We start from the raw sequence: 23,531 nt of genomic DNA on the forward strand, positions 1-23,531 counted from the left end.
TGAGTTGCACGCAGAGACCAAGCTGCTTTTGAGAATTCAATTCCCTGGGTCTATCGAAAGGGACCGAGGAAGTGTTTGCACATCTGAGGTAGAGATCAGCGCACTGTTTAGGAATCGTAGGTACCGAGATCCCAAAGGAGCAGAAAAGACTTTTTAATGTACGCGATGACAGCCGCACGGATGCTGCTAGCCCAGAGATGGAAAGATGATAAAGTCCCTACTAAATGGCAAACTAAGTTGGTTGAACTGTGCCGAAATGGCAAAACTGACCCTAAAGCTCAGGAACCTAGAAGACCAGAACTTTAGTAAAGAATGGGGGAAATTTACAATTTACTTGAGAGACCACTGTAAGAAGATGAAAACATGAGCAGGATTGCAGTAACACTTGTAACATGGAAAATAATATAGATAAAAATGGAGAGATACAAAAATTGGAGGATGAAATAATATGTACAGTGGTACCTCGGGTTACATACGCTTCAGGTTACAGACTCCGCTAACCCAGAAATAGTGCTTCAGGTTAAGAACTTTGCTTCAGGATGAGAACAGAAATCGTGCTCCGGCGGTGCGGCGGCAGCAGGAGGCCCCATTAGCTAAAGTGGTGCTTCAGGTTAAGAACAATTTCAGGTTAAGAACGGACCTCCAGAACAAATTAAGCACTTAACCCGAGGTACCACTGTATGCAGTTGAAAGGACCCACTTTTTCTGGGATTTGATGAGTGAGAAGGACATGGAAGTTTTTAGCATATGCGCCTCCAGGGAGCAAAAATCCGCCCGGCGCCCCCAAATCGTTGAGTCTGACAAGCGCCACCGTTGTGAATGACAAGCGTCACCTCTGGCGCGGCATATCTTTGGTAAATGAGTGCACAAAGTCGATACATTCCAGTAATACCTAGGTATATATGTATTTTGTTTTTCTGGCTTGGTCAAAATGATTTATTATTTCATAACAGGTAGACAGTTAAGAGCCTAGGCCAAGCATAGGCAAACTCAGCCCTCCAGATGTTTTGGGACTACAACTCCCATCATCCCTAGGTAACAGGACCAGTGGTCAGGGGTGATGGGAACTGTAGTCTCAAAACATCTGGAGGGCTGAGTTTACCTATGACTGAACTAGATTATACTCAGAATAGACCCATTCAAACGAAGGGACCCAAGGTAATTTATGTGGGGCTACTCCAAGCGTTGGCCGTTTTGAAAGCGGGCGGTGTGTTTTGCGTGTGAACTTCTGTAAAGTTCTTCCGAAGTCCTAAACTCTAGACTGGCTGGAGATGGATGATCTATTCCTCTTAATAGGTAAAGTGTAAAGGGACCCCTGACCATTAGGTCCATTCATGACCGACTCTGGGGTTGCGGCACTCATCTTGCTTTATTGGCCGAATGAGCCAGCATACAGCTTCCGGGTCATGTGGCCAGCATGACTAAGCCGCTTCTGGCGAACCAGAGCAGCGCACGGAAACGCCGTTTACCTTCCCGCCGGAGCGGTACCTATTTATCTCCTTGCACTTTGACTCGCTTTCGAACTGCTAGGTTGGCAGGAGCAGGGACTGAGCAACGGGAACTCACCCCGTCGCGGGGATTTGAACCGCCATCCTTCTGATCGGCAAGTCCTAGGCTCTGTGGTTTAACCCACAGCGCCACCCGCGTCCCCATTCCTCTTAATACCCCACCATATTTCCTACCTAGATTTGAACCCTCACTTTATTATTCAGGGGTGATGGGAATTGTAGTATCAAAACATCTGGAGGGCTGAGTTTCCTATGCCTGGCCTGGGCGGCTTCAGCAGTGGGCATCCCCCAGAATTCGGCACCTGCGTGCCCCTCACCCCTTGCACCCCCGAGTAAAGACGGCCCTGGAGAAGGATAGGAGAGGGTGGTCCAGAAACCATGTGGTTTCTGAATAGGTAGGACTCTCCTGAAACCCTGCCAGTCATCCTGACCTCGACGGACCATTGCTTTGACCCCCTAAAAGGCAACTTCCAGTGTCCCTACGAAAGCATGGCCTAGCTTTTGCCTCGCTCTTTGTGGCTTTCAAGAACACAAGCTTCCTGGTGTTGGGGACGCAGGAGTCATCTGCCACGGGCTCTTTTGACCATCATCTCCGGCACTTGACCCATGCCAATGGCCCCATTACGCAGCCAGGAACATCGAGGACCTCCAAAGCCTGGCTATTTTGGGGCTCTCACAGTGAGCCACTAAAGCCTCAGACTCGCAGGAAAGGATGGAGCATGGAATCACAGAATTGCAGTCAGTGGGGACCCCAGGGGTCATCCAGTCCAACCCCCTGCAATGCAGGAATCTTATGCCCAACCCAGGGCTCGAACCCACAACCCTGAGGTGAACAGTCACATGTTCTACCGACTGAGCCATCTCAGTCCATTCCTACGTATGTACGAGATTAAAGCTTGTCAGGTTGCACAGAGTCCCATTTCCCTTTGGTAGTTTGACACGTCCATTTTCCTGCTTAACCCAACCGTCCACAACCGGGTCTTTTCAGCAAAATATTCTGCATTATTTGACGCAAATGGATTACAAGGTTTTATTTATTATTACTGAACGGCACCTACAGGGGTTGTTAAATACAGTGGTACCTCAGGTTAAGTACTTAATTCGTTCCAGAGGTCCGTTCTTAACCTGAAACTGTTCTTAACCTGAAGCACCACTTGAGCTAATGGGGCCTCCTGCTGCCGCCGTGCTGCCAGATCACGATTTCTGTTCTCAACCTGAAGCAAAGTTCTTAGCCTGAAGCACTATTTCTAGGTTAGCGAAGTCTGTAACCTGAAGCGTATGTAACCTGAAGCGTATGTAACCTGAGGTACCGCTGTAAACTGAAAATAATGGCGGTGGTGCCACCCATCTTGGACTCGTGAGCCAGGGAGGCCGCTATTCAGCGAATCTGCCTTGCCATTTATTAGAGCTTTTTAGGGTTAGTCGTTTTGGCGAGTCTTTGAGAAAGCTGGAAGAGCACAACTTGGTGGGTTGGTGGCGTTTTCCGGGAGGAAGGCAAATAAATGAAAATAGGAGCCTCCCCAGAGGAGAGGCCGAAAAGCCCTTCAAAAGGAAATAACTGAAATCCTCCCTGAGGAAGTTTTGCAATTCCCCTTCTCCCTCAATTCCCTGCCCTCTTGCAAGAAATTGGGCAAGAGATTGGGCAAGCAGTGATTAAACAACCTCGCTGCTCGCAAGGGGAAGGAGGGGAGCAGCCAGGTCGCAGCTTGCCTGCTCCTTGCAAAAGGAAATCCACATATAAACACACACCCTTTTTTTCCCTTTTACAATGTCATCCTCCAAGCAGGTGGGAAGGATGAGGGTGAAGACGAAAGCACAGCGCTGGCATTCTCACATATTTGATACAAGAGACACACAGCCTTTTCGCCGTGCAAACAACCTCCCCAAAACCTTTAAAGCCCTAAACGGCCTCGGTTCAGTATATCTGAAGGAGCGTCTCCACCCCCATCGTTCTGTGAGCACCTAGAAAGGAATGCTGTGATCACCAATAGTCAGCATGGATTTCTGAAAAATAAGTCATGTCAGACTAACCTGATCTCGTTTTTTGACAGAATTACAAGCCTGGTAGATGAAGGGAACGCAGTAGATGTAGCCTACCTTGATTTCAGCAAGGCATTTGACAAGGTGCCTCATGATATTCTTGTAAAGAAGCTGGTAAAATGCGGTCTTGACTATGCTACCACTCAGTGGATTTGTAACTGGCTGACTGACCGAACCCAAAGGGTGCTCATCAATGGTTCCTCTTCATCCTGGAGAAGAGTGACTAGTGGGGTGCCACAGGGTTCTGTCTTGGGCCCGGTCTTATTCAACATCTTTATCAACGACTTGGATGATGGACTCAAGGGCATCCTGATCAAATTTGCAGATGACACCAAACTGGGAGGGGTGGCTAACACCCCAGAGGACAGGATCACACTTCAAAATGACCTTGACAGATTAGAGAACTGGGCCAAAACAAACAAGATGAATTTTAACAGGGAGAAATGTAAAGTATTGCACTTGGGCAAAAAAAATGAGAGGCAGAAATACAAGATGGGTGACACCTGGCTTGAGAGCAGCACATGTGAAAAGGATCTAGGAGTCTTGGTTGACCACAAACTTGACATGAGCCAACAGTGTGACGCGGCAGCTAAAAAAGCCAATGCAATTCTGGGCTGCATCAATAGGAGTATAGCATCTAGATCAAGGGAAGTAATAGTGCCACTGTATTCTGCTCTGGTCAGACCTCACCTGGAGTACTGTGTCCAGTTCTGGGCACCACAGTTCAAGAAGGACACTGACAAACTGGAACGTGTCCAGAGGAGGGCAACCAAAATGGTCAAAGGCCTGGAAACGATGCCTTATGAGGAACGGCTAAGGGAGCTGGGCATGTTTAGCCTGGAGAAGAGGAGGTTAAGGGGTGATATGATAGCCATGTTCAAATATATAAAAGGATGTCACATAGAGGAGGGAGAGAGGTTGTTTTCTGCTGCTCCAGAGAAGCGGACACGGAGCAATGGATCCAAACTGCAAGAAAGAAGATTCCACCTAAACATTAGGAAGAACTTCCTGACAGTAAGAGCTGTTCAACAGTGGAATTTGCTGCCAAGGAGTGTGGTGGAGTCTCCTTCTTTGGAAGTCTTTAAGCAGAGGCTTGACAACCATATGTCAGGAGTGCTCTGATGGTGTTTCCTGCTTGGCAGGGGGTTGGACTCGATGGCCCTTGTGGTCTCTTCCAGCTCTATGATTCTATGGTTCTACCCGGACACTGAGGTCCAGCACCGAGGGCCTTCTGGCGGTTCCCTCCCTGCGAGAAGCGAGGTTACAGGGAACCAGGCAGAGGGCCTTCTCGGTGGTGGCGCCCGCCCTGTGGAACGCCCTCCCACCAGATGTCAAAGAGAACAACAACTACCAGACTTTTAGAAGACATCTGAAGACAGCCCTGTTTACGGATGCTTTTAATGTTTGATGTATTTTAATATTTTGTTGGAAGCCTCCCAGAGTGGGCAGGGTATAAATAGTAATAATAATAATAATAATGTTGTTGTTGTTGTTGATGATGATGATGATGTCACCCATTGCACAAAGCTCATTGCATGAGAATCTCCTTCATGGCAGTGTTAGAAACTGCCAGAAAGGTTCCCAGAGGGTCTTACCTAAGATCAGCAGAAAAAAAACAAGCCTTTACTCCTCAGACGTATAATCGAAAAGAGGTGACACAAAAGGAAAAGGAGGAGGAGGAGGAGGAGGGAAGAGGAAAACAAGCAATTGCTAATTATGCGAATGATGCAGTTAGAAACTCAGATATATAAGCTCCTTAAATGGCTCCTTAAACCTAGCTTACAGCTTAAACGGAATGTCTAGTTCAGGGATTGAAAAAACAATTATTTCATAAGTCGTGTCTCTTCGTTTCCCAATTTGATCCTTTTACATGGTTTCACATGTACTGTGTTATTTCACGCATTGTGACTTGCAGTTACTTTTATTGACAATAGTTTTGTAATTACTTGTTGCAATTGTGAAGGGTGAATTTACGTTTAATTATCATCTGATGTTTTGAGAGTTTACTGAACATCGCTTCATTTGACAGAAGTCGTTCCATTTTCAAAACTATGTTTTGTTATAACTTTCTGTATCGGATCAGATTATGATAAGGCGAGAGTTCTTTGCTGTATGTTTCGCTGCCGTAAACCGCCTTGCTTAGAGCAATATCGAAAGGCAGTATACAAACTGAAAGTGAAATGAAATTTTGGGGCAAGTCAGCTTTCAAGTCTTATTTTTCTGAGGGCGGATTGACTGTGACTGATCATCAGTGAAACATCTGGCTAGTTCAGATTTGATACAAGAGACACACAGCCTTTTCGCCGTGCAAACAATGCGGGTGGCGCTGTGGGTTAAACCACAGAGCCTAGGACTTGCCGATCAGAAGGTCGGTGGTTCGAATCCCCACGACGGGGTGAGCTCCCGTTGCTCGGTCCCTGCTCCTGCCAACGGAGCAGTTCGAAAGCCCATCAAAGTGCAAGTAGATAAATAGGTACCACTCTGGCGGGAAGGTAAACGGCGTTTCCATGCGCTGCTCTGGTTCACCAGAAGCGGCTTAGTCCTGCTGGCCACATGACCCGGAAGCTCTACACCGGCTCCCTCGGCCAGTAAAGCGAGATGAGCGCCGCAACCCCAGAGTCGGTCACGACTAGACCTAATGGTCAGGGGTCCATTTACCATTTACTAGTTCAGATTGCTAACTTGAGCTCGGTTCAGAACTTTGAGAACCGAAAGAAGAAAAGTCCCTTAATCCAGGGAAAGGTCACGTATCTACTGGGCTATTCCGACCTCTTTTCCTTAATGGCGACACGGACTGTTCATAACGTAGGGATATTTTACAGGGCAGTCAAGCAAAGACAAAGTATAATTAATTATAATGTTTTTCACTGCAGGGGGGTTGGACTAGATGACCCACGCGGTCCCTTTCCAACCCCGCAATTCTGATTCTATTACCCTGGTTTAGCTTTAAAAGCTGCGCTAAGGATATGGAACTGGAAGGCGGGGGACTTTATCTGGCCCTCCCTCCGAAGAGGAAGAGAAAGTCCCCCTTGGGCTTGGCAAACCAGGATCTGAAAGAACCAGCGGTCCTTTCAATTCTTTCAGCTTCCTCTGCTGCCTCCGTCCAAAAACAAAAGACGCAGGTTCCTGCTTTCGGTAGCTCTCAGACGCCTCGGCGGCTGCCTCCAGATGATACGCAAATGTCTTGTACCGCCGGGCTGGCCATACAGAGCGGAAGGACATGAATCGGAGCAGGTGAAATGAGCGCTGCAAACCTCACCCGCATGGTGGTTCCTTTTTACGGAGGAACTGATCCAGCAGTTCTCGAACTGTGTTGTGTTGTTGTTGTTGTTGTGTTGTGTTGTGTTGTGTTGTGTTGTGTTGTGTTGTGTTGTGTTGTGTTGTGTGTGAGAGCATTGGAACACCTAGAAGGGGGTGGGACAAGATCCTAAGGGGCCGTGTGTGTGTGTGTGTGTGTGTGTGTAAGTAGGTTTCCAGCCAAACTTCTAGCAGAGAATAAAACTCACATTCCCTAGATATGCGCATTAGAAACTGAGATAAGATAAGCTCATTGTCAAATGGCACCTTAAACCTAGGTTGTGGTCGTAAAACAGAACGTCTAGGCGCCGTTTCCCCCCTCTGCAATGGCATTTACAGTCATACCTCAGGTTACAGATGCTTCAGGTTGTGTTTTCTCAGGTTACGGACCCGCCGAAACCAGGAAGTACCGGAATGGGTTACTTCCGGGTTTCGGCGCCCGCGCATGCGCAGAAGCGCTAAATCACGCTTTGCGCATGCGCAGAAGCGCCGAATCGCAACCCGTGCATGCGCAGAAGTGGCGCTGCGGGTTGTGAATGTGCATCCCACACGGATCACGTCGCAACCCGAGCGTCCACTGTATTGCTATTACAGTTGTACCTTGGTTGTTGAACGCCCTGGAACTTGGACGTTTTGGCTCCAGAATGACGCAAACCCGGAAGTGATTGTTCCAGAACGTTCTTTTGGAACCCGGACGTCCGACAGGGCTTCCGCAGCTTCCAATTGGCCTGTGGGAGCTTCCTGCAGCCAATCAGAAGCCGCGATTTGGTTTCCGAACGTTTCTTCATTGTAGTATAGGATAGCATCAAGATACATTATAATAATAATACAGTGGTACCTCAGGTTACAGACTCCGCTAACCCAGAAATAGTGCTTCAGGTTAAGAACTTCGCTTCAGGATGAGAACAGAAATAGTGCTCCGGCGGCACAGCAGCAGCAGGAGGCCCTATTAGCTAAAGTGGTGCTTCAGGTTAAGAACAGTTTCAGGTTAAGAAGGGACCTCCTGAACAAATTAAGTACCGTATTTTTCGCACCATAGGGCGCACCGGACCATAGGGCGCACCCAGTTTTTAGGGGGGGAAATCAAGAAAAAAATATTCCCCCCCCCAGCCCCAAAGAGCAGTGTACAGGCTGCACACAATCTCTCCTTGCCGGAGGGGTTGCGCGCAGCTATGGAAGAAGGCAAGGCAGTGAGCGGGATGGATCCCGCTCGCTGTTTTGGCTTCCCCTTTAGCCCCGTGCAGCCTCTCCTTGCCAGGAGACGCTGCGCAGGGCTAAAGAAGCCATGGCCCCGTGCAGCCTCTCCCTGCCGGAGGGGTTGTGCGCGGCTATGGCACAAGCCTGCATTCGCCCCATAGGATGCACACACATTTCCCCTCAATTTTTGGAAGGGAAGAACTGCGTCCAATAGAGCGAAAAATACGGTACTTAACCCGAGGTACCACTGTATAATAGTAAAAATAATAATTTATTATTTATACCCCGCCCATCTGGCTGGGTTTCCCCAGCCACTCTGGGCGGCTTCCAACAAAAGATTAAAATACAATAGTCTGTTAAACATTAAAAGCTTCCCTAAACAGGGCTGCCTTCAGATGTCTTCTAAAAGTCTGGTAGTTGTTTTTCTCTTTGACATCTGGTGGAAGGGCATTCCACAGGGTGGGCGCCACCACCGAGAAGGCCCTGTGCCTGCTTCCCTGTAACTTGGCTTCTCGGAAGGAGGGAACTGCCAGAAGGCCCTTGGCGCTGGACCTCAGTGTCCGGGCAGAACGATGGGGGTGGAGACGCTCTTTCAGGTCTACTGGGCCTTTGAGGCCGTTTAGGGCTTTAAATGTCAGCACCAACACTTTGAATTGTGCTCGGAAACGTACTGGGAGCCAGCGTCTGCCTTGGCTGCAGTGTGCGAACATTTTGGCTGTGGTTACTAATCCCAGCCTGGCACCCGCAGGAAAGAGAACTGAGAATAGATACTTCTGAGCCCCTCCTAAAACCGCACACAAAGAAGTGGACCCAGGCTGAAGAAGCGCCTATTCTTAGCTTGGGCTTCTCCTTATCCCACCCACCTGATGCTCAGTGTTAGAAATTAGCCAGGAGCCAGGCGTGTTTTGCGACTGGCACTGGTCCAATTGCTGACTGACATCTCCACCTGGCTGGCCCCTCTAGCTTTCAAAGTAGCTCAGCGGAAGAGCTCATTTATTGCGTTTATATCGCACCCTTTTCTCCAAGGCAGGGGTCAGCAAACTTTTTCAGGGGGCCGGTCCACTGTCCCTCAAACCTTGTGGGGGGCCGGATTATATTTTGGAAAAAAATAATGAATGAATTCCTATGCCCCACAAATAACCCAGAGGTGCATTTTAAATAAAAGGACACATTCTACTCATGTGAAAACACGCTGGTTCCTGGACCATCCGCAGGCTGGATTTAGAAGGCGATTGGGCCGGATATGGCCCCCAGGCCTTAGTTTGCCTGCCCATGGTTTTGTTTCATATTTTGTATTCTTACTTTGCAATTTTATGTTGTGAACGCCCTGTGATCTTCAGATGAAGGGCAGTATACAAATTAAATACTACTACTATAACAACAACGAGGGATGCGGGTGGCGCTGTGGGTTAAACCACAGAGCCTAGGACTTGCCGATCAGAAGGTCGGCGGTTCGAATCCCCGCGACGGGGTGAGCTCCCGTTGCTCGATCCCTGCTCTTGCCAACCTAGCGTTCGAAAGCACGTCAAAGTACAAGTACAAGTAGATAAATAGGTACCACTCCCGCGGGAAGGTAAACAGCGTTTCCGTGCGCTGCTCTGGTTCGCCAGAAGCGCTGCTCTGGTTCGCCAGAAGCAGCTTAGTCATGCTGGCTACATGATCCGGAAGCTGTACGCCGGCTCCCTCAGCCAATAAAGCACCGCAACCCCAGAGTCGGCCACGACTGGACCTAATGGTCAGGGGTCCCTCTGCAACAACAACAACAACAACAAAATAATAATAATAATAATAATAATAATAATAATAATAATAATAGATTCAGGTAAGCATCCCTCCCTGCCCTATCTGGAGAAGCCAGGAATCAAACCTGAGACCTTCTGCACACAAAATAGATGCTCAACCTACTGATCTACAGGCCTGCCTTCCCCTTGCGAGAGTAGAAACTCAATTCACACAACTGCACAAAGGAAGGACCTCAGGTTTCTTTGTGAGAAGCTGCCTTAACTTCCATTTGGATTCAAAACACCCGCAGCAAATGTGCAGCATCTGAGAAACGCACTCCCTCATGCGGACAATCAGGACGGGGGATCCCAAATTCTTCCCTAGCTGAGAGGCTCTATTCTGGTTCATTCATTCGATTCATACGCTCTCCTTTATCCAAAGACCTCGGGCCAGTGTACAGCATTAATGACGTAATTTACGTAGCATAACGGTAGAAGCAGTCGAACCTGTGCCGGTCGCAAAATGCACCGGGGGAATTTCGAACACTGGTTGGACTCCAGTTCTTGAATCTGCCCCATCCAGCACGGCCAAGGTGGTGCTGGAAGATGCAGTCCAAAGGCATCTGAAGTCCCCCATTCCTGGTTTAACAGCTGTCCAGGGGTGACATCTGGGGGGGCGAGGAAGTGAGGCCCCCAAAATTTTCAAGGAGTTGGCCAGGCACCCTCAATATTCTGCGGCAGAGTCCGCCGGGCTCAAAGTGGCCGCAGCAGGCAACTTTGGGTCTTCCCATGGCCACGACAGGCACTCCTGGGCCTCAGCCTGCTACATGGTGTCACACACACATGCCGGCACCCCCCCCCCCAAAAAAAAGTTGGGCGCCACAACCTACATTATGAGACGGAGGCATTGACACCCGGTAGCGAAAATTTTCTAGTGCTTTGCTTTTAATGACATATGTTAAACATTTTAATGACATACCGGGTATGTTAAACATTTTCAACTGGTCCCATCACCTCCTGGCAAATAGAAGGGGAAGAAATGGAGGCAGTGAGAGATTTTATTTTCTTGGGCTCCATGATCACTGCAGATGGTGACAGCAGCCACGAAATTAAAAGACGCCTGCTTCTTGGGAGAAAAGCAATGACAAACCTAGACAGCATCTTAAAAAGCAGAGACATCACCTTGCCAACAAAGGTCAGTATACTTAAAGGTATGGTTTTCCCAGTAGTGATGTATGGAAGTGAGAGCTGGACCATAAAGAAGGCTGATGGCCAAAGAATGGATGCTTTTGAATTATGGTGCTGGAGGAGACTCTTGAGAGTCCCATGGACTGCAAGAAGATCAAACCTCTCCATTCTGAAGGAAACCAGCCCTGAGTTCTCACTGGAAGGACAGATCCTGAAGCTGAGGCTCCAAGACTTTGGCCACCTCATGAGAAGGGAAGACTCCCTGGGAAAGACACTGATGTTGGGAAAGATGGAGGGCACAAGGAGAAGGGGACGACAGAGGACGAGATGGTGGGACAGTGTTCTCGAAGCTACCAGCATGAGTTTGACCAAACTGGGGGAGGCAGTGGAAGACAGGAGTGCCTGGCGTGCTCTGGTCCAGGGGGTCACGAAGAGTCAGACACGACTAAACGACTAAACAACAACAACAACAAACACTTTCAATCTAGGAGATAGAACAACAACCAAAACAGCCATAAAGGCATCCCACTAGGAAATGCAGGAGAGGAATACAGAAAATACAGGGGAAACAAAGGAACGAAACAGAGAGAAGTAGTAAAGTTAACAACATAGACGCAAAAAACGACCACTGATATTATTATCGGAGAGAGTCCTTGAAGAGGATTTGAAAAGCTTTTCGACTCTTCCTTTGAAGGGTGAAGTCCTGATTGGCAACGGTTCTCAACCTGTGGGTCCCCAGATGTTGTTGGACTACAACTCCCATCTTCCCTGACCACTGGCCATGCTGGCTAGGAATGATGGGAGTTGTAGTCCAACAGCATCTGGGGACCCGCAGGTTGAGAAACACTGGCTTAGGGACTGTTAGGGCTCCAACCGGCATGCGGACATCCCAACCCTGTGAATGGCTGGGAGACCGTATATAAGCCCTGGGAGAGCTCGGTAGGCAGAGCGCGAGACTCTTAATCTCACAGTTGTGGGTTCGAGTCCCACTTTGGGCCAAGGTTTCCTGCAATGCAGCGGGTTGGACCAGATGACCCACAGGGCCATCTCTACGGTTCTATGAAACCTTCCACGGGAACCCCACCTGCGCCAGCCCCGGTCTTAGAAATTGTGCCACCTCTCTACAGTTTGGCACCCTATACAGTGGTACCTCGGGTTAAGTACTTAATTCATTCCAGAGGTCCGTTCTTAAGCTGAAACTGTTCTTAACCTGAAGCACCACTTTAGCTAATGGGGCCTCCTGCTGCCGCCGCGCCACCGGAGCACAATTTCTGTTCTCATCCTGAAGCAAAGTTCTTAACCTGAAGCACTATTTCTGGGTTAGCAGAATCTGTAACCTGAAGCGTATGTAACCTGAAGCATATGTAACCCGAGGTACCACTGTACCTCCATTCAGGTGGGTGCCATTGCCATTCTCAGAGAACAACGGAGAAGTTCACGGAGAGCTCCATCCCCCTTTTTTCTGGAAAAACAGGACTGCTTCCATCCTCTTTTTTACCAGCTTCTGTCACAGGATTTCACCGCAGATACAGACCACAGCCTCCAAACAGCTGCCTCTTCTCTGAGGAGTCCACAAAACGTAGCCTCAATTTCATTAGGATCATCTGCCTGAGAGCATCCTCACCCTGGCCCAAACCAAACATCTGGCCGCCCACCCGAGAAACGCAGGGGGAAATTTGGCCCAGAAAGCACAGGCTGCTCCTTACCGCGTGCCCCAGATCCAGGCCGCCCGAGTCCATCCTCTCATCCCTGGCCACAGCCGCTCGGAAGAGGCCACCTTAACCGGCTCATCTCCTCTCTCCCTTCCCAGGAGACGGGGTGTGGTTTAGGGCCGGGCCGCGAACGGGCTGAGCATGCGCAGCCCTCAGAAATGCATGCTCAGGCACAGTCACATGGCCAGGCCCCAATTACACCTGTGGGATTTTTGGAGAGGCGCCCGAACCCCAGCGTTACGCCCTTTCTTCCCCCTTAAGCTCTCGGAGCAAGCAAAAAAGGGAAGGCGATTTAAACCGGCGTGAAATGCTTTCCTCTAAGGTCTGGGCGCAAGCCCTCCTGTCCTGACAAGTCCTAGCAGGGAATGGGGAGGGCAGGCGGGTGAACGCCCCCCCCCCCGTCATCAAGCAACACACATGCCTTCTTGCATTTCCTGCTTTCGCAGTAGTAGCTGATCGACATAACCATCTCCCTTCCCTTGCAAAGCCTGTTTGGCTGCTCCTGGGCCAGGGAGATTTATTAACCTGATTTAATATTCTGGCAAGAGGGAAAGAGATGAGATCGGCTCCAGGAAAGGCCACGTTTTTTGGTTTTTTAAGGGATGGGGAGACACCACACCACAGCCGAATCTAACAAATATATCCACGTACTTCTCTCTGATTCCCCCTCCCAATAGTACCACTATCGTGCCCACTATTAGGTTCAGAGTTTGCGTTTGTGAATACATCATGTATACAACCAGTGTTAGGAACTCAGATATACAGTGGTACCTCTGGTTGCGAACGGGATCCATTCCGGAGGCCCGTTCGCAACATGAAAAGACCACAACCCGCAGTGGCGCGTCTGCGCATGTTGCGATTTGCCGCTTCTGCACATGCACGTGACGTCATTTTTCACGTCTGCGCATGCACGAGCGGCAAAACCCAGAAGTAACCCTTTCCGGTACTTCCGGGTTGCCACGGGACGTAACCTGAATGAACCAGATAGAGGGCCTTCTCGGTGGTGGCGCCCGCCCTCTTCAGATGTGAAGGAAATAAGCAGCCATCCTATCTTTAAAAGACATCTGAAGGCAGCCCTGTTTAGGGGAGTTTTTAATACTTAATGCTGTATTGTTTTTAACACTCGATTGGAAGGCGCCCACAGTGGCTGGGGAAACTCAGCCAGATGGGCAGGGTATGAATAAAAATAAATTATTATTATTATTATTATAATGTAACATGAAGCAGATGCAACATGAGGTCTGACTGTATAAGCTAATCGCCAAATGGTACCTTGAACCTAGGTTGCGTTCGGCACAACAGAATATCTAGGCCCCTTCCCCCCTGCCACTGGTGGGGATTATTATTATTATTATTATTATTATTATTATTAATATACCACCTTATACCCGGAGGTCTCAGGGCGGTTCACATAAAAAGATCACAGTATATAAAATTAAAATAAAAGCAATAACCCAATAACAGCCCTCCCCAAAAAGAGCCACATTTTAAAAGGGTATGGGATGTTCATCAGGTCAACCAAAGGCCTGGTTTAAAAGGAACGTTTTTGCCTGGCACCTAAAGGTATATTATTACTATTATTATTATTATTATTAATTATTATTATTATTATACCACTTTATATTTTAAAGGAAGACTCTCAAAAAATAATACAGTGGTACCTTGGGTTAAGAACGTATTTCGTTCCGGAGGTCCGTTCTTAATCTGAAACTGTTCTTAAGCTGAAGAACTGCTTTAGCTAATGGGGTCTCCTGCTGCCACTGCGCCACAATTTCTGTTCTTATCCTGAAGCAAAATTCTTAACCCAAGGTAATATTTCTGGGTTAGCAGAGTCTGTAACCTGAAGCGTATGTAACCTGAGGTACCAATGTAATAATAATAATAATTTATTATTTATACCCCTGCCCATCCGGCTGGGTTTCTCCAGCCACTCTGGGCGGCTTCCAACAGAATATTAAAATGCAATAGTCTATTAAACATTAAAAGCTTCCCTAAACAGGGCTGCCTTCAGGTGTCTTCTAAAAGTCTGGTAGTTGTTTTTCTCTTTGACATCTGGTGGGAGGGTGTTCCATAGGGCAGGCGCCACCACCGAGAAGGCCCTCTGCCTGGTTCCCTGTAACTTGGCTTCTCACAGCAAGGGAACCGCCAGAAGGCCCTCGGAGCTGGACCTCCGTGTCTGGGCTGAACGATGGGGGTGGAGACGCTTCTTCAGGTATACTGGACCGAGGCCATTTAGGGCTTGAAAGGTCAGCACCAACACTTTTAATTGTGCTCGGAAACTCATTAAACCATGACAGATGACCACCCAACCGCTCCTTAACCCCCCCTATGAAAGGGAATCTACAGCCCCCCAAAGGAGACAGTTTCACTGTCAAACAGTTCTTACTGTCAGAAGGTTCTCTCTGATGTTTTGTTGGAATCTCCTTCCATGCAACCTGAAGACATTTGTTCAGGTCCTACCCTCCAGAGCAGGAGAAAACAAGATTGCTCCATCTTCTGTGTGACAGCCATTGAGTTATAACGCTTGCTGCCTGCACGTCCAGGGTTTCCCAAACTTTGGGGTGGGCCATTGACCCACTAAGGAAGGTAAAAGCACAATAAAAATCAAAACAGTTGACTCTCGATTGCACCTTTATTCAAAATCCAATTATAACACTTTAGTTCAGTTAATTAAAAAAAGGCTGACGGGCTGGATCCAGTGATACCAATCGTTTTGAAGTCAAAGAGTCATTTGCATATGCGGTCCCCTTGTTTCTTATCGTGCCCCCCCCAGGTAATCCTAGCATTTGACGAGAACATAAAAACCACTGTTTCATCAGCGGACTCACGAGGGGATATATTGATGGAAAATGTATTGTTGCAGGAATTTATGTATAGGTGGGGGGGGTTGCAGTGATTAACTTGGCTGGGAAACAGGGAAATGTAAATACGTCTTTTGTTACACTTGATGGGTGTTTGGTGGAGGGCAAGGAGAACCATGGGGCAGGGTCCAGGATGCTCAGATTACTGCCACCAGACCTCCCCTTTCATGATGTAACCGTGATGTAGTTAGGGGGCATTAACATGGGCATTAAAGGTAAAGGGACCCCTGACCATTAGGTCCAGTCGTGGCCGACTCTGGGGTTGCGGCGCTCATCTTGCTTTATTGGCCGAGGGAGCCGGCGTACAGCTTCTGGGTCATGTGGCCAGCAGGACTAAGTCGCTTCTGGCGAACCAGAGCAGCGCATGGAAACGCCGTTTACCTTCCTGCCGGAGCGGTACCTATTTATCTACTTTGACCTGCTTTCGAACTGCTAGGTTGGCAGGAGCTGGGACTGAGCAATGGGAGCTCACCCTGTCGCGGGGATTCAAACCGCCGACCTTCTGATCGGCAAGTCCTATGCTCTGTGGTTTAACCCACAGCGCCACCCACGTCCCATGAACATGGGAGATTAGCAGCTAATAAAAGTTTGGGTTCTCTTTTGTTTGGGGTTTCCATCTTCTTCCACCTTGTGGCAGGTGGGAATCCTATCGCGACAGTCTTCAATAAAGACCAAGCCTACTGGCTGCTGTTTTGCGGTGGTATTCCTGGCTGGTGTCCTTGTTTTTTGTCCAAGGGAGCCCTCAGATTTCTCCGTTACCAGTTTGCAACTTTTTAATAATAATAATAATAATAATAATTATAATTATAATTATAATTATAATTATAATAACAACAACGGCAGCAAGCTCTTTGTCTGTACCAGATCCAAGACATTAATAAGTACTGATGGAAGCAATCGACTAACACCTTTGCTGTACAATTGGCAGATTTTTAAAAAGGCACTGACGTGACACTGGCATCAGCCCCGTAGGGAGAACAATTTAATCTGTTTTTCTCTGCACCAGAGATGAATCCCTTCAATGTCCAAGAATCCCAGCTGAGAGATAACCTTGCGCTTTGTCTCTGCCCAGCATCCCAGCCCCTTCCTCAGCAGGGAAGGCAGGTATCTCTTTCATCTCAGAAGCAGATTAAATAGTTCCCCCCCCAGAACCCTCTTGAGTAGAAGAATCTGGGAAACAGCAGGCAAGAAGGAGAAGGCACGTTTTGCGACAGCCACAAAAATCAATTTCCTCCTGAGGCAAACGAGCAGGATGCTCAGAAGACCAAGAAGCAACAGGGAGTAAGGGTTGCCGATTCAAAAGCTCGCAGCCGGCTCGTCTGCCCTCGATTTGCACCAAGGAGGTGCAGCAAGTTCAGGAGACACACGCGTTCCTGTAAGCACTTGGGCTGCTCTTTGCATTTCATCAGACACTACTACTAGAAAAATGCAACGTGTGCTGCTGATAGAAGTACAGTGGTACCTCGAGTTACATATGCTTCAGGTTACATACGCTTCAGGTTACAGACTCTGCTAACCCAGAAATAGTACAGTGGTACCTCGCAAGACAAATGCCTCTCAAGACGAAAAACGCGCAAGACGAAAGAGTTTTTCGTTTTTTGAGTCGCTTCGCAAGACGAATTTCCCTATGGGCTTGCTTCGCAAGACGAAAAACGAAAAAAACAAAAACGTCTTGCAAGTTTGTTTTCTTTTTCTTAAAACCGTTAATACCCAGGGTGACTTCGAGGAGCAACTCATAGCACACGGTGTGGTAGCCTTTTTTGAGGTTTTTGAAGACTTTGGTGATTTTGAAGACTTTGGGAAACCGTGCTTCGCAAGACGAAAAAACTCGCAGAACGAATTAATTTCGTCTTGCGAGGCACCACTGTACCTTGGGTTAAGAACTTTGCTTCAGGATGAGAACAGAAATCGCTCGGCGGCAGCAGGAGGCCCCATTAGCTAAAGTGGTGCTTCAGGTTAAGAACAGTTTCAGGTTAAGAATGGACCTCCAGAACGAATTAAGTACTTAACCCAAGGTACCACTGTAGTACGACTCATGCAACACGCTGGCGACTACATACACACAATAATGACCAAAATAATTATACATTCTTTATCAATCTTCTGAGAAAAATACAAAACCTTGTTCAAAGCCCACGGAGACTTGCATACTACCCAACCTAAGCTGAACTTATAATGTCTGGTTTCAATGGATTTTTCAAATGCTCAATTCAGTCTTTTGTTTTCTTTATATTTTTAGGTAAGTTCATGAAGATACAGTGGTACCTCGGGTTAAGTATTTAATTCGTTCCGGAGGTCCGTATGTAACCTGAAACTGTTCTTAACCTGAAGCACCACTTTAGCTAATGGGGCCTCCTGCTGCCGCCGTGGCATCGCCGTGCGATTTCTGTTCTCATCCTGAAGCAAAGTTCTTAACCTGAGGTACTCTTTCTGGGTTAGCGGAGTCTGTAACCTGAAGTGTATGTAACCTGAAGCATATGTAACCCGAGGTACCACTGTACCAACAAACGATCTCGAACACCGGCTCCTGAACAGATCGGCTCCCGAACCATCGAAACCCGGAAGTGAGCGTTCCAGGTTTTCGAACGATTTTCAGAAGCCGAACATCCAACAGTGCTTCCAAATAACTGAAGCCGCGCTTTGGCTTCTGAACATTTTAGAAGTCGGACGGGCTTCTGGAACTTCCGAGGTACGACTGTACTTCATAATCGGGTGGCGGAAAGCTTTTGCTCAGTCTTGGGTTTCCAAAAAGCGCCCAACAGCTTGGGGAGAGCTGTAACTCCAGTGCCTGAGGGCCCAATGTGCCTATGGCTCTGAGGTGTGGTGTTTGTGGAGGACGACGGGTCCTGCTCACTGAAAAAGGCACAGAAATACAGTGGTACCTCAGGTTAAATACGCTTCAGGTTACATACGCTTCAGGTTACAGGCTCCGCTAACCCAGAAATAGTGCTTCAGGTTAAGAACTTGGCTTCAGGATGAGAACAGAAATCGTGCTCCGGCGGCGCGGCGGCAGCGGGAGGCCCCATTAGCTAAAGTGGTGCTTCAGGTTAAGAACAGTTTCAGGTTAAGTACGGACCTCCGGAACGAATTAAGTACTTAACCCGAGGTACCACTGTAGCGCGGTGACTGAAATTTGACAACGGAGAGCCTGCAACTTGCTGAAATTCTCAGGAGCTGCGCGACTCTTAAAAGGAGAGTTGCACTTTGGAAGATGCCGCTGGGAATCACTAGGCCAACGCAACAACCTGCTCATCTGTTACCTGCCGCTTCCATGCTCTACAACCGCTTGCAATTTGCCTGCATTAGGAATAGACACCCTTCATAAATAAACAATCACATTTCCTTTATATCTGCTGCGCATTGAAACTGCTTTGCCCAGCAACTACAAAGCCTTTTGCCTGGACCGACACGGTAAGCAAAGTTACTCATTAAAGAAGCACTGTAGCAGAAAGTGAGCCTCTTGATATACTGTATTTTTAGCTCTACAAGACTCACTTTTTCCCTCCTAAAAAGTAAGGGGAAATGTGTGCGCGCCTTATGGAGCGAATGCAGGCTGCGCAGCTATCCCAGAAGCCAGAACAGCAAGAGGGATTGCTGCTTTCGCTGCGCAGCGATCCCTCTTGTTATTCTGGCTTCTGAGATTCAGAATATTTTTTTTCTTGTTTTCCTGCTTCAAAAACCAGTCTTATGGTCTGGTGCATCTTATAGAGTGAAAAATATGGTATGTTCTTTGCCAAGATCTTAAAAAGTATACCCCCCTTCCTGGACATAATGATCAACTTTGCTGTAAACTAACAGGTTCCATTGGCTAGAACGACCTATGCAGGAAATATTCTTATTTAGGCAATATATATAGCAGGAAATGAGAAACCATTTTTGGAAAAGAAAGGGGAAACCCAATGAATTTGGCCTTTTTTTTCTTGACGACGCAAAGGGTAGCTCAAAAAGGATTGACTTTTTGAGGCAATCCTTTTACCACACGCTCTCTCTAAATTTGGCCGATGGGCAGACCCAGGAAAAGTTGCTTTGCGAACAGGCCATGGGCTGCTGGTCAACATAGCTCCTTGTCAACATAGAATACTGCCGGTTTTGAAAGTTCACGTACAATATTTCGGCGATGTTCGCAACAGCCCTGTAAGGTAGGTGAGAATGCCAGGATGGAGGTCTGCCAAGCCTCAGCGCCAAGAATACTTCTACAGTGGTACCTTGGTTCTCAAATTCAATCCGTTCCGGAAGCCTGTTCCAAAACCAAAGCGTTCCAAAACCAAGGCGCGCTTTCCCATAGAAAGCAATGCAAAACGGATTAATCCGCTCCAGACTTTTAAAAACAACCCCTAAAACAACAATTTGACATGGATTTTACTATCTAACGAGACCACTGATCCATAAAATGAAAGCGATAAACAATGTACTGCATGTACAAACAACCCATCAGTAACTGAACTGGGTTCCACACAGTCACAGAAACAATACTAAAAAGAGCCGCAAAAACAAAAATGCAAAAGAAATAGCAAAAACAGACAGACCTCAGTGTAACACTCAAAACGGAGCACGTTCGGCTTCCAAAAAAAGTTCGCAAACTGGAACACTTACTTCCAGGTTTGCGGGGTTTGGTTCCAATTTGTTTGAGTACCATGGTACCAATGTATCCGAAAGAGAGTTGTGGGCAACTTATATTTGCCAGGAGCAATGCCTCAATGCCTTCCACATGCACCGTGTTCAGAAGATTTCGGGCATCACACGGCAGGACAGAGTCTCAATAAAAATAAAATAATAATAATTTATTATTTATACCCCGCCCATCTGGCTGGGCTTCCCCAGCCACTCTGGGAGGCTTCCAACCAAATATTAAAATACAGTAATACATCAAACATTAAAAGCTTCCCTAAAGAGGGCTGCCTTCAGATGTCTTCTAAAAGTTTGGTAGCCATTGTTCTCTTTGACATCTGGTGGGAGGGTGTTCCACAGGGTGGGTGCCACTACCGAGAAGGCCCTCTGCCTGGTTCCCTGTAACTTGGCTTCTCACAGTGAGGGAACCGCCAGAAGGCCCTTGGCACTGGACCTCAGCGTCCGGGCAGAATGATGGGGGTGGAGACGCTCCTTCAGGTATCCTGGACCGAGGCCATTTAGGGCTTTCAAGGTCAGCACCAACACTTTGAATTGTGCTCGGAAACGTACTGGGAGCCAGTGTAGGTCTTTCAAGACCGGTGTTATATGGTCTCGGTGGCCGCTCCCAGTCACCAGTCTGGCTGCCGCATTCTGGATTAGTTGTAGTTTCCGGGTCACCTTCAAAGGTAGCCCCATATAGAGCGCATTGCAGTAGTCCAAGCGGGAGATAACCAGAGCATGCACCACTCTGGTGAGACAGTCTGCGGGGAGGGAGGGTCTCAGCCTGCCTACCAGATGGAGCTGGTAGACAGCCGCCCTGGACACAGAACTGACCTGCGCCTCCATGGACAGCTGTGAGTCCAGAATGACTCCCAGGCTGCATACCTGGTCCTTCAGGGGCACAGTTACCCCATTCAGGACCAGGGAGTCCCCCACACCTTCCCCCCTGTCTCCCCCAAAACAGTACTTCTGTCTTGTCAGGATTCAACCTCAATCTGTTAGCCGCCATCCATCCTCCAACCGCCTCCAGACACTCACACAGGACCTTCACTGCCTTCACTGGTTCCGATTTGAAAGAGAGGTAGAGCTGGGTATCATCTCAAGCAAAGAAGTGCTCCCCCAAGCCCACATTCCCATGCAATAAGGTCTCAGAGCCATCTGCGCTGGTCACGCCCATGAAATGGGATGTGGCAGGATTCCCCAAGTGATGGCAGGGGCCATCACTCCCTCCAGTGGCAGGCAGTTCCATAAGTCGATTGCTCTTCCTTTTATCGGTCCTAAAAAATTCAATTTCATCGGAGGCAACAGCGAGGCGAGAGACCCTCCAATCTGCTGGGAGCCACGGACGACAACGTCACAGGCCGCAGAGAGGAACAGCAAAAGTTCCAGAAAGAAAAAATGGGGGGAAATAAAGGAAAGCACAGAACCGATCCCAAGGAGCTCAGCCCTGCCCTTGTTCAATATTGACCCTGGGATTAAGGCGCTGTTCACTATTCCCCACTCCAGAAGGTGGAGGGGAAGGGGGGGGCAGCAAAGGCATGGCAATGCCCCCCCCTTCCTGTTAGTTTTTCTCCCAAGGCAGCTGTTCACCTTGCCAAGGAAACCGGGGCCCACGGACCGCATCCCAAATGCTCATTTGTACCTGGAAGATGAGAGATAATATGTGTGTTTGTGTTGATTCGCACCTGGTGCATGAAAGAGCTAGTGGTTCAGGGTTCCTAAATGGGACCCTGTGGAGATTAGAGGGGTGGGGGGAAATCTATTTTTATTTAAACCATAATGGGATGGAAACGTTTTGCAGGGAGGCTGAAATAAAAGCAGAACGTCTTATGAGCCTCCCCCTTTTGATTTCTGGAAGGAAGACAAACCAAAGGCATGGGAGACAGATATTCAACAGGTGCGGCGTACTGCAGTCTTTAAAAAAGTTGCCTCCAGCCCGGAAACTACAACTAATCCAGAATGCGGCAGCTGGACTGGGAGCGTCCGCCGAGACCACATAACACTGGTCTTGAAAGACCTACATTGGCTCCCAGTACGTTTCCGAGCACAATTCAAAGTGTTGGTGCTGACCTTTAAAGCCCTAAACGGCCTCGGCCCTGTATACCTGAAGGAGCATCTCCACCCCCATCGTTCTGCCCGGACACTGAGGTCCAGCGCTGAGGGCCTTCTGGCGGTTCCCTCCCTGCGAGAAGGGAGGTTACAGGGAACCAGGCAGAGGGCCTTCTCGGTGGTAGCACCCACCCTTCTCGGTGGTAGCTCCCACCCTTCTCGGTGGTAGCTCCCACCAGATGTCAAGGAAATAAGAAACTATCTGACTTTTAGAAGACATCTGAAGGCAGCCCTGTTCAGGGAAGTTTTTAATGTTGGATATTTTATCGTGTTTTTAATATTCTGTTGGGAGCCGCCCAGAGTGACTGGGGAAACTCAGCCAGATGGGCAGGGTATAAATACATTTATTATTATTATTATTATTATTATTATTATTATTATTATTAGGAAAATAAGCACCAGCACCCCCTCACCCTTTTTGGACAGCCGCAGGTACACCTGAAAACCCTCTTCAAGGAAGAAGTGCTGGCTCTAGGTTTTGGGGACCCCTAGGTGAAAATGGGACTCGGGTGGCGCTGTGGGTTAAACCACAGAGCCTAGGACTTGCCGATCAGAAGGTCGGCGGTTCAAATCCCCGCGACAGGGTGAGCTCCCATTGCTCGGTCCCAGCTCCTGCCAATCTAGCAGTTCGAAAGCACGTCAAAGTGCAAGTAGATAAATAGGTACCACTCCGGCGGGAAGGTAAATGGCATTTCCATGCGCTGTTCTGGTTCGCCAGAAGCGGCTTAGTCACGCCGGCCACATGACCTGGAAGCTGTACGCCGACTCCCTCGGCCAGTAAAGTGAGATGAGCGCCGCAACCCCAGAGTCGTCCGTGACTAGACCTAACGGTCAGGGGTCCCTTTACATTTACCTTTAGGGGAAAATGACCCCCCCTCCCACAAACACACCTTCTCCTCACAACTGCAGCTACTGCCCCCTTCACTCGCCTCTCCTTGTGGGCAGGGCTTAAACCCGCTTTGATTTCTAGGGCCAAACCACCTGAGAGTGGCACCCAAGCAGGGTACGGTTTTCTTGCCCGGGGAGGGAGCAGTTTCTGGCAAGTTGGGGGAAGGAAAATGGCGAAGCTGGTTCCAGTTTCTGCAGCTCTGAGCAGAGGAAGGAGTGGCGGCTTGCAAAACGAAACCGAAATCTAAAACGTGCCCTGTCTATAACTCAAGACCGACTGCCAAAATGTGTGCCAACCGGACTGCACCCTGTTCCAAACTGCGGTGATGACAGCTCTCTGCGTGGCTCCCCTTTAAAAAAAAACAAAAACCTGTTTTGATTTGTGGCGCTTAGGGAGTTATT

The 23,531-nt window shown here is 48.4% G+C and overlaps 1 protein-coding gene across 4 annotated transcripts in view; it reads right to left on the reverse strand.

Annotated features, from left to right (window-relative positions):
• The window catches only part of NBEAL2 (neurobeachin like 2), a 219,488-nt gene that overhangs the window by 152,625 nt on the left and 43,332 nt on the right, over nucleotides 1-23,531 (reverse strand). Inside the window, exon 1 of one of the 4 annotated variants that reach the window (XM_080973934.1) lies at nucleotides 12,658-12,790. The exons of the other annotated variants lie outside the window; for them this stretch is intronic. Within the exon in view, the coding sequence (XP_080830060.1) occupies nucleotides 12,658-12,690 (33 nt within the window). The 5' untranslated portion in view covers nucleotides 12,691-12,790. Of the gene's footprint in view, nucleotides 1-12,657; nucleotides 12,791-23,531 lie in introns of those variants that run through there. 4 annotated transcript variants of the gene reach the window in all.

Source organism: Podarcis pityusensis (assembly GCF_964106645.2).
Source record: "Podarcis pityusensis genome assembly, chromosome: 12".
Lineage (NCBI taxonomy): Eukaryota > Metazoa > Chordata > Lepidosauria > Squamata > Lacertidae > Podarcis > Podarcis pityusensis.